Source organism: Rhamphochromis longiceps, linkage group LG16 (genome assembly GCF_057381845.1).
Source record: "Rhamphochromis longiceps isolate RC_006_pf linkage group LG16, R_longiceps_female_GT1.1, whole genome shotgun sequence".
NCBI classification, from domain to species: domain Eukaryota; kingdom Metazoa; phylum Chordata; class Actinopteri; order Cichliformes; family Cichlidae; genus Rhamphochromis; species Rhamphochromis longiceps.
The window spans coordinates 11,701,196-11,715,014 of NC_140572.1; the positions used below are offsets into that span (position 1 = coordinate 11,701,196).

A 13,819-nucleotide genomic window follows, 5' to 3' on the forward strand; every position below is an offset into this window, starting at 1 on the left:
GTCCGATACCGATACCGATATCATAAATTTGGTTATCTGCCGATACCGATATGAATCCGATATAGTGTTTTTTAATCAACAAAACTGTTTTTTAAATATCTTGCCGCATTTTGTATAAGTTCATACTCAAGTTTAAAACAACAACTACACTAAAGCTATTCTGTTATACCTGTATGCAAAAAAAATTATTTCATAGTTCAGCAATACTGATCAATCTAATAAACTTAAACCTACACCATCCTCCCTATTCTGGTATTTTAAAGAGTACTTAGCATAAATATTAAGCAACCTAACTAATAGGGTTCCAACTCCCAGCAACAACAAAAATAAATAAATAAAAAATGGGGAACCACCCCTCACGCTCCACCTCATGATGCTTAATCGACGTAATCAACCTTAATTTGATGCAGTGTGAAAAAAATGCACAGAAATCAATTATTTTTCAAGAAATATTAAATAGATTCAACATCTTTCTTCAACAGAATTGCAGACTGCACAGATGGTACCTTCACAAAGGAAAAAGTACTATAGCTTACTAGGGTATATATATTAGACTTAATAGTTACTATATACAGTAATGGACTTCTATTCATTTTGCATCAAATTAAAACTTTGGGTGTCAGATAATTATTTATTAAAAGCTCGACATTTTAAATGAGAATAAGAAAGAAAAGTATGTCTTTGTGCCCCCTTTTCCCTGTTAATGCCCTATCGGCCCCCCTGGCTAAACTTTGCTAGATCCGCCCCTGCACAGTTACCAGCGTCAGCTATGTAGAAAAAGATCCTCGAGTAGAAAGTAATATTAAATAAATTCTAACAACAGCTTATCAAGCTTAAACGTGCTTCTGTTGTTCAGCCGCTGGTTTCCTCTTTCTGGTGCAAAGTGGGCCAAAAACAAACTAGAGACACGGACTCGCGACAGAAAAGCCGATCAGCTGATCGTTAAGCAGTTTCATGATTGAAGTAGCAGCAAGAAGAGGCAGTCGCTTGTTAAGCTTAACGCAGGAATGCTTTACAAACATTCAGAGATGGACTTACACACTTGCTTTACTTCTCTCGGGATAACTTTGTCGGAGATGAAATGCCGGGTTGCTAGCAAAGCTCCAAATGCTATCCAGACCACCGACAGGTCCCGCATGCCACAGCCGCTCTATCACGTGATGCACACTGCTCCGACGTGCTAACGTTCTGAGGTGAGTTACGGCGTGTTGCAAGTTTTGTGAGGTGCTTTCGTGATATTTAATGGATCGGATTACATTTTTTATTTTTCTCCGATATCCGATCCAGTAATTTAGGTCAGTATCGGACCGATACCGATACGTAATATCGGATCGGTCCATCTCTAGTCGATACATCTGCTCAGAAACTGCCTGAGTATCTGCACATCTGTACGTTTTTATGCACTATCGCAGTAATGCAGCGACATGTCAGTAGATTCATTATAAAACAAAAAGGAATTGATCATGACACACATTCAGTGGCACTCTTTTTTTGACAAACTGTAAGCTGACACAGCTCACAGCCTACAGCACTAGCTTTTGTAGCTACTGCACCTTTTTGGTGGATTGAATTTATGTGAACATTTTTCCACCAAACTTGAGAAATAATTTGACTTTTGTCTTTCAGGTGAAGCTGATAAATTGCAAAAGATTATGTTTTTTTAAAGTTACAAATGCACTTGTCACTGGACACAATTTAAAGATCTCATAAAGGGGAAAAAATCAGGCTGACACTGGGTTTCATTCAAATTGTAGCTCTTGAAACTCAACAGTTTATAAATCTCTATCTCCAATTCCTTTTTAATCTATTCTAATGTAGTAAAAATGAAAATGTAGTCTACATCATTCTACAGCATACTCTGAATGATTCATTTGGTCACCCGATTGCTTACCACTGATTGTCCAGTCTTGCTGTTTTGATCAAGAGCTCCTCCCAGCATATCTGAACCCCTCCTTTCAAATGTAGTCTGACTGTTACCTGTGGCATGTGTTGTCTGGGTGTTGGTGCATTCTTTTCCTGTGTGCAAGAGTACCTTAAGTCTCTTTTCGTTTAGCATCAGCAGTGTTTCAATGAAGTGTCTAAATATAAAAATGCACATACAAATCCATACAGTTCAACATGATCAGAAAACTTGACCAATGTATGTGTGATGTTTCTTGCTGGTGATAGATTACTGGCAGCATCACTGAGCTGCTGTTTGATTATGCAAAGTCTGACAGGCCTCTTTTGTCATTGGATAAAATGCACAATTTATCTTCACTTTACTAGGCAGGAAGCAAAAAGAATAGATTACCATTTCCCTTTGTGTGTATGTGTGTGTGGTACTGGGGGAAGATGAGTCTTGGTGCCAAGATTAATGGTCTGGACTGGTAGCGTCAGCGGCTGGAGGAGCTTTTGTGTCCCTGAAGGCCTCGTCTCCTTATAGAGGCATGTTTCTGCTCTCAGACTAAACTGCAGCAGCACGACGACACATTCATCAGTCTGCTGCTGAACACATCACAGGAACAAGGGAATAAAAGCAACACACAGCACAGCGCAATGTGTGGAAAACCTCCCATATCTCACTCATTGTCTCACTGCCTTTAATCTCTCATGTCAGCAATGGTACATTATTGATCAAATACAACCTAACACACATCTACTGCATACATTCATATCTTAATTTAGCCCAAATAAATACAACATCATAATAAATAAATATAGCTGGGAAAGATTAAAAAACAACTAAACCAAAACAGAAGAAGAAGAAACTGAAACAGAAAAAGTGAGTTTAGGAAATGAAAATTTGAAATAAACCCAGTGGTCCAGAGTCCGCACCTATTTACTGTACGCAGACATTTCCCATATTAATTTGATGACCTCTGCCTCCACCAATGGGAACATCCAACCAGTGTATTGATTCACTGGATTTGAACAGCAACACCATTACTTGAAAAAAATTCCTTCAGCATCACACTACTTTGGTAGTGTTACTACTAGTAACTAAAAAAAACCTCTTCCACACTTTTCCACATTATTCCACATAATTCTTCCACATTTCTTTTTGATGTTGAGATCAATGTCTCTGTCTGTTCTCAAAAAATCTTGGCACAGTTCCTCTGTGTTCTGGAAAATGTGAGTGTGGCAACTGCTCATGAAATGCATCAAACTACACACACATTATTCCCTCTGGTTCTTTGTCAGCTTGCTGAGCTCATCAGTCTTATTCTTTAAGCAGCTCACATTCCTCATGATGATACCTGATTTATCAGAGAACCAAGAAGATGCAAGTCTGAATGAAATACATGCAATATGATTAAACCTAAACAACAATATTACAATAGTAACCAATTTGTTTAACCAATTAGCTAGCTAGTTGTGGACTGTTTCCTTGTTTTTCTTGGAACCAGACAATACAAGGACAGCTTTTTCAATGGATACTAAATCTGAATCATCCAATTTCAAAGCGCCCGTGAATGGCAAGTTTTTTGAACACTAGCCGTTCATGGTAGTGTTCAAAACTTTAGTGTTAGACAGAAGGGATATGTGAGTTTCACATTGTCGGTAGGTAGAATAACAATGAGTGTAATAAGCTGATCTGCCAGGATTACAGTGAGCTTGGCTGAATTAATGCTAAGATTCATTTTGTTCAGGTACTTACACTGTAAGTTAGGTACAATAATTTTCTTTTGGTTGTGTGTGTGCACTTTGTCTTGTTTGGAGACTGTAGGGGTTGGTACCTTGTGACAGCAGCTTCATTCCCTCTGTGTTGTATATTGTTGTGAAAACAGTACTCACACATGCTTTACATATAGCATGGGGAGGGGGAAGAACAACAAAGAGCATGACCTATATATGCCCAGGACATCTGAACAATGCACAGCTTATCAGTCCCCCGAGCACACAACAACAGCTGCAGGAGCTAGAAAGAGATGATCCACCAGAGACAGAAGCTTTCTGTTCGAATCCTCCTACACCGTCCAAGTCTCGACATGTTTCATGAAACCAGAGCAGTGATTTAACCAAGTCCTCACACTTAGTTCAAGACCACTTATGGTCTTTCTTTTGTTCCTTCAATATTTCCATTTCAAGAGGTTTTTGGTTTTACATTTCAGATGGATGTGGGGTCTGACCAAAAAGATAAAAGGGCATTTTTTAACCTCACAGTCTGACTTTAATTACAAACTGGACTCGGAAATATGAAATTAGTTTAGTGTCAAAAGATTTTCCCATCACAGTACAATTATAATATTATCTATATCATATTTAACATTAGTTAAATTGCCCACATTAGGTTTACTGTGTGTATTCATGGTGCCGCCAGGAGACAAAGACAAGTCAAGAAGGCTGTTGTTGAAAGCATACAGTGTCAGCTTATTATCTTTTAATTTTCTGTAGCGACTGAAGCTGCACAAAGACACGATTCTCTGTAATCAGCAGTTTGTTTTGCACCAGCAGACAGCTCTGCTCCTGCTTTAAGTACATAATTGGAGAGCTGAGGGAGACACCAACAAAGACCAAAGAGGGAGGAAAGAGAAATTAAAGGAGGTGGTGGGGAGTGAAAAAATGCAGACTGCAACTAAAATGCTGCTCGGACATGAAAGGTGTGAAAAATATAACTGCCTAGTGCTTTGTTTTTTTGTTTTGTTTTTGTTTTTTTGTTTTGTTTTTTTGTTTTGTTTTTGTTTTTGTTTGTTTGTTTTTTGTTTTTTTGGGGGGGCAGCGGGGGGGGGGGGTTAGTTTATCTGACTGCTTAGAAACTATCTGATCTCACCACTGACAGCAATTCTGACTTCTAACTGCACTTTCCTTAAATGCAACTCTAAAGAAGATATATTGATATTATATCATGTGATATATAAGTTTTTTAATTGCTTTAGAAACTGTAGGATTAACCTTCTGTCTTTGGATAAACATTGGTTTGCCCTTTTGATCTGCACACAGGAGAAGTTTCCCTTCAAGTCGTTTTGCTAAACATGTTCTTCTAGAAAGGTTGTATTTAATACCAAGCCCTGATCTTTCCCAACCAAGTTTGTTTCCTTTTTTTAAATTTTGTTTACTATTTTTAAGGTCATGCAAAGCTACAAGCTTTGCATGATGTTAAAGAACAGAGAGAGGTTGGCCAGAAAGCCCTGAAGGTATAACTTCTATGTGCTATGTTGATCCCAATCATGCATGTGCCGTCTCACTTCACAAGACAACACCCAACAAGCACTCCAAAGCAGATTTGACAAAACTAATGGAATATCACTGGAGAAATATTTGGCAACATTTGGAGGTTCCAAGTTCTCAGATGTGAAGATTTGCTCAATTTCTGTTTTTCTGTAATAGAAAATATAGATGATAATGGTAAGTTGGTCAAAGACAGTTTGGATTTTTAGAATTTTTCTGCCACATTATACTTTTAATTAAAAAATGACTGAAAATCTGTTTCCAGTTATATACTGTTGTTCAGTGATGGAATAATGAAATGAAATGTTACCGTTTGAAGGAGCATAGAACAACAATTAGAAACCAAAGGAATTCAAGTACTCTTGCAAAACCCAGGTCTCAAAATGAATGATGGAGGACATCAGAGCTGAAATTCTACATCAGAGGTTCCAGGTTTTAAAAAAGAAAGTAGAATGAATTAAATTATGTCGTCCATTGGGGCAAGCTTTTGGAACAATGGTGTTGGTGGATATTCAAGCAAAGCAGCTGCCTCCTTTGTGCGTAAAGTTTTTCCACACGACTGTTTCTGCAAAAGTAATGATGACCAGTATAACAATATCATAAGATGTAGCATGGTGGCACACAATAAAAGTAATATATTTCATACCTAAAACAAAACTTTAGCACTCATTTTTTTTGGTTGATTGAGGTATTGGGCTTCAATGAGGCACTAAGAAGTCAGATTGATAAATCATGTCAGCAATTGGTTAGTTGGTCAATCTAAAACTGTAAAAGATGACACACTTTGTGTTCTCCAACTACTGTGTACAGTTAACCAAAGGTCTGGTTTCTGTAGACAATAAAGCCATCCCTTCAACATAAACAAAGACAGCCTCCTCTGGGGGTTGTGCTTATTTGGAGGAGCCTGGTTTTACAGACCACTCGTGTAGCTAAATGTGTTGTACACATGTGGCCTTGAGAGATGTTTCCAGCTGCAGCTTCAGCATGTCTCAATCTGACAAATGGGTCAGATGAAAAGAGGCTCTACTGTCAGTGAACTGACATCAAGTAGAAGGAGACAAGTACATTTTTTGGGCTTCCTGGCATCACTTTTGGCTTTGCTTTAAATGCTTGGCTCCCTGCTGATTACTTACCACTAATCATTTACATCAGCTGAAATATAAAGATATTTTATGTGTTTATTTGTGGAGAAAAGTGTGAGCCTTTGTTAGCGTCATTCAGAATATAATATCAGAGGTAACGCACTGATTTTCACACCACAGCATTCTGAAAGCTGAACTTGAGCCAAACCCTGCTGGCAAAGAGCAAACAGAGACTGTAGGTAAATGCAGACTGCTGTAATGATTAACTAAACCTGGAAGCCAACCAGACATGTGTCTCACTGAAATGAAAGAAAAAAAAACACATGTCACAAATCCTCACAGAACCTCACAGTGTTATTCCCACTAACTGCCCACGTGTCTTTTCAATTTCAGATTGGTTTTCTTGAAGTCTTTCTTATTGTTGGCTTCTTAATGTATAAAGTACTGCAGTCAAGAGTCTGAACAACTGTCAGCTCAATAAGCTGTAATTATTATTTGAGCACAAGCTATTAAAATTTGGGCCCCAACTATGTTCAAAGTATTTAGAGTACTTGGTAGAATACTGCAGCTTTTAAATATTTTACTCAGTGTAAACATTGTATAGCTTCAAAGAAGAGCTGCAACAAGATGATCCAGAATATAAAAATGTTATCAAAAGGACTGAATGTTTTGGGGGTTTTGTCTGGGTTTGAACGAATTTCAGGGCACATTAAAGGAATAACACAGCATTATGCCATTTTGTCATGATAAACAAATGTTAACCCCAAACACAAGACAGGAAATCTGTTGTGTTTGTGAATCGCTGTAGATGGACTGGGTTCTTTGTGGTATACTGTTGCTATGGTGAAGGGTAATCCTGAGATGACAAGACTGCCTGTTTCCTTTTTTTGTGGGAAACCACTCGATGTTTTCCTGAACATCAAAAAAGAATCAAACACATTTCTCTCAAAGTGAACTTTATAATGAGGATGTTCGTGAAACTCTAACATGCTAGCTTTTGTTTTTATCTATTTTAAGCCCAAAAGTCTTAGAAAAGACTTTAATTTGAAAGCGCAGAACACATGAATTCTTTTTTTGACAATTATAATATTAATAACAGAGATTTTCCTGCTGCTGTGACATTTCATTTTGTCTCAAACTATATATATATTAGTGTGAGATTCCTTGGTCTAAAATATGTAAAGAGAGAAAAAAAACTTTCATTAGAAAATATCAGTGGCCACGGGTACTACTGCATTCTGATTGGCTGGTGGCTCTTCATTATATATAGATAACCTTGCAGTTCTTGTGTATCATCATCTTTCCTTACATGAATCCTCACAGCTGGAAGCTTTTAGTTTCAGCTGTTACTAGGCAACATCTGCTGATGGCAGAAACACAGATGTTTATTTTAGGCCTGACATAGATAGTGCCAATAAAATATTTATTTTTTGCCAGTGCCGCCTCAGTATAAAATCAAGTCTGTAGCCATGTTTAGTTCTGAAGTTATTGTCAGCTCTGAGTGCCACAGTCATAATGATAACATGGTGAAAATGAGAAGGGTGCAGTGTTCACTGTGTTTAGCATCTTAGTATATCATGTTAGCTAGCCAACACAAAACCAAGATTTTACACTTCAGTTTGTGCTGTGTAATCCTTTAAAAAAAAAAATGTGCTGCCGTTTCTGTGGACTTTTATGTTCTCACTGTGTGTGAGCTGATTCTCTCTGGCTTCGTCCTGCAGTCCACAGACATGCAGTTAGTGTCCTATGTTAGCTAGGATAGACTAGGCCATCCACCTCTTGAATTGGATAACCAGTGGATGGATGAATGGATGGATGGATGGATGGATGAATGGATGGATGGACCATATAAACACTGGTGGCTTTAAAAATCTGATTTTAAAATTTTGATTTTTAAAATCTAATTTTAGCTTTGAAAGTTTGATGTGTATTATTTCTTTAATTGTAAATTCAATGTGTTGCTAAAAGATGGAAACCACAGCTTTAAAAAAAATTAATAATACAGGAAATGCTCAATTTTACAGAACACAATTTTGTTTTATTCATGTGCAGAAGCACAACACAAACATACTGATATGTTTGTGCTTAATAAATGAGCACCAACAACTGCAGTTCCTCTAACATTCATTTGGACGTTGCTCAAAAAGCAGGTCAGTGCTCAGAGATTCTTTAGTTAAAATGCAGCTTTATAGCAGTAAGATATTTACCTCCTGTTACAAGGGATGATTTTGGCGTCTACAGTACATTTTTCCATTTCTTTTTGTTGCTTCTTTGTTTTAATTCGGTCTTTTAAACTCCACTCCACTGTTATGAGCGACAGGTGTACCAACACAGGACGTTATAGTCACTAGCTGTCTGCTAGATCTCCTCTTCACTAATCTGAGTCACTGAACTGTCTCTCTACTGTTTTTGAGAGGCACAGTTCAGTAGTAACTTATGTGGCCTTTTCAGCCTACATCTTAAAACAGGATCCATTCTGTTAATGCAAATGAGGACGTTTAGCACATCTACGTACTGCTCTCTCTCTCTATTTATAGACAATCAGAGATTTGCCGGGAAGAGAAGAAAAAGGACAAAACAACTCAGGAAAGCCACAGTTTGGAGTTTAGATCAGGACGTCACATTGGCTACTGCCAAAAGAAGGAAACGTGAGAACAGTAACCTCCTCGAGGCTGTAAATGAAGTAATCACACAGTAACTAGTAAAAATAATTCAATGAATAAAAACTCTCCATACACAAAAGATCAGAAGCAGATCAGTGTAAAAGCAATGTGTGGAGGATTTGTTGACTAGCAGTGGTACAGCAGAGCCATGTTTTCACAAACGCTGGTCCATGGTGTTTGCTTTGATGCAAATGCACGAGGAACCTTATGCATATGGGCAGCGTCACATCACATCCTATCACTGGTCTCACACTATTCCATCGACAGACAGCTGTTTGCATGAATTTTACGGAAGAGGATTAGGGCCACTGGAAAAAAACAAAAAGTGGGCACGTCTTTTTTTTTTTCTTTTCCAAAATTCTGAGAGAAAAAGTCAGTTATCAGCAAGCCAAGAACTTTGTGCTTGAAGTTTGTGTTTTTGTGACTGTTTCAGCCTATGAAGAGATACTTTGTCTTAGTTTTGACTTAGCTCAGCTACAACAGAGATACCCACACAATGACTTAAGGCCACATAAGTGTACATGTAGTTGCTCTTAAACCTTCACCAGACTCCCCATCTTTACAGCAGACAGTCATTATTCTCTATTTACTACATAGCGCTTTATAGTTACTGTCTGCCACTTTATGAGTGTCTGGATTCATGGAGAAACATTTTACTGAGCCATGAATTTTCAGTTTTTGAAAAAGAAAAGAGCAGACAGTGCAGTGCAGTCAGGAAATACACCTATTATCCAGTTTGTCAAATAAATATTCAATACAAATACTATGTAGTTATGAGTCTTATGTGGCTACTTATTACATTCTAGGTAGCTTCTTTGGGCTCGAATGGAATTAAAAGAAAGCAGAAATATCACACAAAAAAGAAAAAGTCACTAAATCGTTTAGGTGTTGATTCATATTATCAGGCAATCGAAGGAGGGATGTAAGTCTGCATCAACCACAGATTCAGTTCCTCCAGTTTTAACTGGAAAAATCTGTACAGTAAAATGTCCTGTTAGGCTCAACGAGTGTTTTGGGGATGTTTTTGGCTCATTCACTCTAAAAGCTCTGTGTCCCTGAGGCTGTTCAAAGGCTGCCTGTAGTTTAAGGGTTTTCCATTTCAGCCTGTGTTAGAGAATCCATCACAGTGAATCACAATGTCTGTAATTATTGCTGTTAAATCTATAGTGTTTCTCTGGTCCAGGACTGCACTGTAACACACTGTAACTGTAACTAACACACACAAACACCTCTGCACACACTACTTTCCAAAACACAGTTTGAATGTACTTTAGGTATTTCAACAATGATTAAACGTTATATTTTCTGCATGCACTCCACAGTATTTTGGAAGCAAATATTGTCCTTCCTGCTCCAAATTTTGCAGATTTCCAAATATTAATATTCTCTAATGCACTTAAAAAGAAATATAAAGTATGCATATGCATTATTGTTCTTAAAGCTACCCAGAATTATTTAAAGATTTAGGATTAGAACGTTTATCATCTAACACAGAGTAAAATAGTTAGTCAGTACAAAACAGCATTTAAACTCTTCATCGGCGCCATGTTTGATGCAGTGCTATCAGTGTTATAACACAGGGCTTCAAATGAGTCTTAAAACGATATCCAGTGTTTTCGACAGCAGCTTCCTACCCTGTATGAATTTCTGATCAAACATTCTGCTCTCTTATGAACCCTCCCTGTCTTGTTTTTGGTCCTGGAAATGCTGCTGCTTAAAACATAACAAGAACACAGTCAATGTACAGTGTGATGCATTTAGAAGCTACCATGCAGCTTGGATAGATTCAGGTAAGACATGTGTTTTGTGTTTAAAGTGAAAAAGCACGCGGTACAAAGAATATTCGCACGTTTTCTCATTATTCTCACAGAGTCCTCAGTTTGCTTCTGCCTTATTTAGTAATGAAGTTCTTGTTCTGCAGAGATGGAAGGTGATTAACTTTGGAGTAATTTACTCACACAAAACGAACAGAAAACCTCTAAACACACAAGACTGACTCACGGTGGATTCAGATATTTTACTCAAGTACACTCACTCACTTACATACTTCTCTAGTTTACCTCAATGGTTTCCAGTTTGAAACTGAAGCCCCTCATATCTTCCTCAGGGTTTGTTTACATGATTTATGCATCTCTTTGCATCACAGTGCACAGCACTGTAAAAAGGTGGCCTGGTCTTCAGAACGTTTCTCTGCAAAAAGCACCTCTTCTCCTGTGTGCTCTGCTCTTCTTTACACTCAGTACTTCCGGTTACCGATCACAGGTGTTCAAACATGAGTTTTTCTACAGCAGCTATTAGATATATCCAGAAGAATTACACATATATGAAGATATTTCTTTGAATGTGGTGGACATTTTATGAGCAAAGTATTTTTATAATGAGCAGATTAATCAGTTATATAAACAGTTACTTTCAAACAGTTTAGCCCAAATACCTCACATCCACCCACAATTTGTGACTTGTATGATGAGGAAATATTTAAATAAACTACAAGATAAATGCCCATATTAGTTACAGAGTGATGTGAAATATTTGGGACAGAAATCTATACCGTCCTAGGGCACATTAGCCTAATTTGATCACCGCTTGCTGCTGTAAACAGAGCACCGCAATGCAGATCCATAAATTTCACAAACGAGCTCCGGCTTTCCTCCAAACATTTATTTCATGTGCAGATGATTAAAACAAAGATCTGAGGTCAGGCTGTTATTAGCTTCTGCCTGAACTCTGTGACCCCGGACTTATCGTTGACCCCCACCTGTGATTGTATCTTGATGAAGAAATCACTATCTCTGACTTACTGTCAGCAGTCATGTCCGCCTTTTTTTCTCCCCACCACACATCCTGCTGCCACCGTAACCTCCACATCACCTCTACTTCTCAGCAGTGTGTAAATGAAGAACGTGACCCAAAACTTTGATTTAAAATCTTTTTAATATACAAAATACTTCAATTTTGGCTTCTTAGTACATGAATCACCTGAAACTGCTCCTCTAATAATACAGTGTAGTTCTCTACTGTCTGTTAGCAAATGAAAAGTGCAAAGTAGTGGACTCTGTCTTCTGTCCACCACGCAGAGGAAAGGCTACTTCAATGCTCCAAAAGCAGTCAAGATCAAACCTTGATCCTACAGATGTCTGTGTTCAAGACAGAAAGAGCAGGGGCACGAGTGACCCGAGCCACGTGCAAAATCAAACTCGTTTCCACAAAGATGTCCTGTGGGTGGAAATAATAATAATAAAAAAAAGAGTCCAGGGTGAGCCAAAGCTTCAGTTAAAGCGTGTTCAAAGTCTGAGATAAAGCCACAGATAAATGGGCCAGCCTGTTTATCTGTTCCTCTCTCTCTCTGTCAGTGCTGCAGCTCCAAACAGCCCAGTCAAGTTTCCTGTTTTGATTTTGGTTATCCTTGTGTGTTTTCTGTCCTACATACTCTTGCCCGCAAAAGCATCTGAGCAGGACTTCAGTGGCTGAACAGCTTTATTCCAAAAATGAAAAAAAAAAGTCACTGTTAAGGGCAATACTGGTAAAACCCGAACTCCTTGCAGTAATGTCCGGCGGCTGTTACCGCTTCTTTTTCTGCTTTAAGGATTTCCTTCTTTTCAGAATCATCTCATACAGCTTGTCCATGCCCTCGTGAAGCCCCTCGCCTATTATAGCGCAGGCAGGTTGGATGTGGTAAGTGGTGGAGGGGGTGAGCTCGTGCAGGGCCAGCTGCTTCTCGATATCCGCCACCGGGAGGGATTTGGGCAGGTCCTGCTTGTTGGCGATGACCAGCAGCGGCGTGCCCTGGTTCTCCGCAAACTTGGTGACTTTGTGCAGTTCAGTCTTGGCCTCCTCCAACCTGTCCACATCTACCGAGTCCACGACGTATATGATTCCGTCAGTGCAGCGGCTGTAGGACTTCCACAGGGGCCTCAGCTTCTCCTGCCCCCCCACGTCCCAGAAATGACAACTGATGCCCTTCGCAGTGCAGTTGCTCAGCTTGATCTTCTCCGTGTTGAAGCCGATCGTGGGGACCGTGTTGACAAATTCATTAAATTTAAGTCTGTAAAGAACCGTGGTCTTCCCAGCAGAGTCCAAACCCAGCATGACGATGTGAAGAGACTGGAAGGCAGAGATGCTGGAAACGCTGTTGCCCATTATGGCATTTATTCTGCAGCTGCTGGTTTTATCTCCCGATTCAAGGGGAAGAAAACAGTCCTAAAGCTCAGAGCCTTCCACTTCACGGGTTAAAAAAATCCTTAGGTTGGGATAGTGGAGAGCGGAGAAGCCCCGGTGCGCTGTGGATGACCGATGAGCTCTGCTGTGGCCCTCAGCAGCAGCAGCAGAGGACGCAGAGCTCCGTTCATTAGTATTCTCCTCACACACTCGCATCCATTTGGCGACGAAGGAAAGCTGCGCTGTAAGAACACTCCAGAGACAACAAGGATGACACCGAACAGCCCAACGATCTCTCTGGAAATTGCGCACAAACAGCTCCGCGGTCCGCACCTGTGCGGAAGAAAATAACATCCACCGTTTAATTCACTCACTCCTGGAGAACACTCCTACACCCGCAACGCTCTCCGTGGCCGTGGTTTTGTGAGGCTGTGTGAGGCGGACAAATCAGAAGCGCCCCGCTACGCTCCACCCACCCGGGACATGCGCCAATGAGAGGGCGAGCCTCTGCGGCGATCGGGTTACTATAGACACGCGAGACTGACAAACATGCACAGCCAGCGTTCATAGAGCCGTGGAGGAGTGTTTGTGCATGAAGCTTTGTTTTATTTGAATTATCAGGCTGACTGAAAGAAACACAAACAGGCAGAAATGGATGGAATGAAACAGGAAGGTGTGCAGATCAACGGCGTTAACATGTTAAAGAAACTGGGCGTAGTTTAGTAATCGCATGGAAACAGTCATAGTCAGGTGCGCCACCTTCTG

At 39.5% G+C, this 13,819-nt stretch overlaps 1 protein-coding gene across 1 annotated transcript; it reads right to left on the reverse strand.

Annotated features, from left to right (window-relative positions):
• Nucleotides 1-11,811: 11,811 nt before the first annotated feature.
• On the reverse strand, nucleotides 11,812-13,488 carry LOC146650700 (ADP-ribosylation factor-like protein 4C). The gene has a single exon (XM_085384788.1). It carries the CDS (start codon nucleotides 13,034-13,036, stop codon nucleotides 12,458-12,460), a length of 579 nt encoding a protein of 192 aa, XP_085240914.1. The 5' UTR covers nucleotides 13,037-13,488; the 3' UTR covers nucleotides 11,812-12,457.
• Nucleotides 13,489-13,819: the final 331 nt, after the last annotated feature.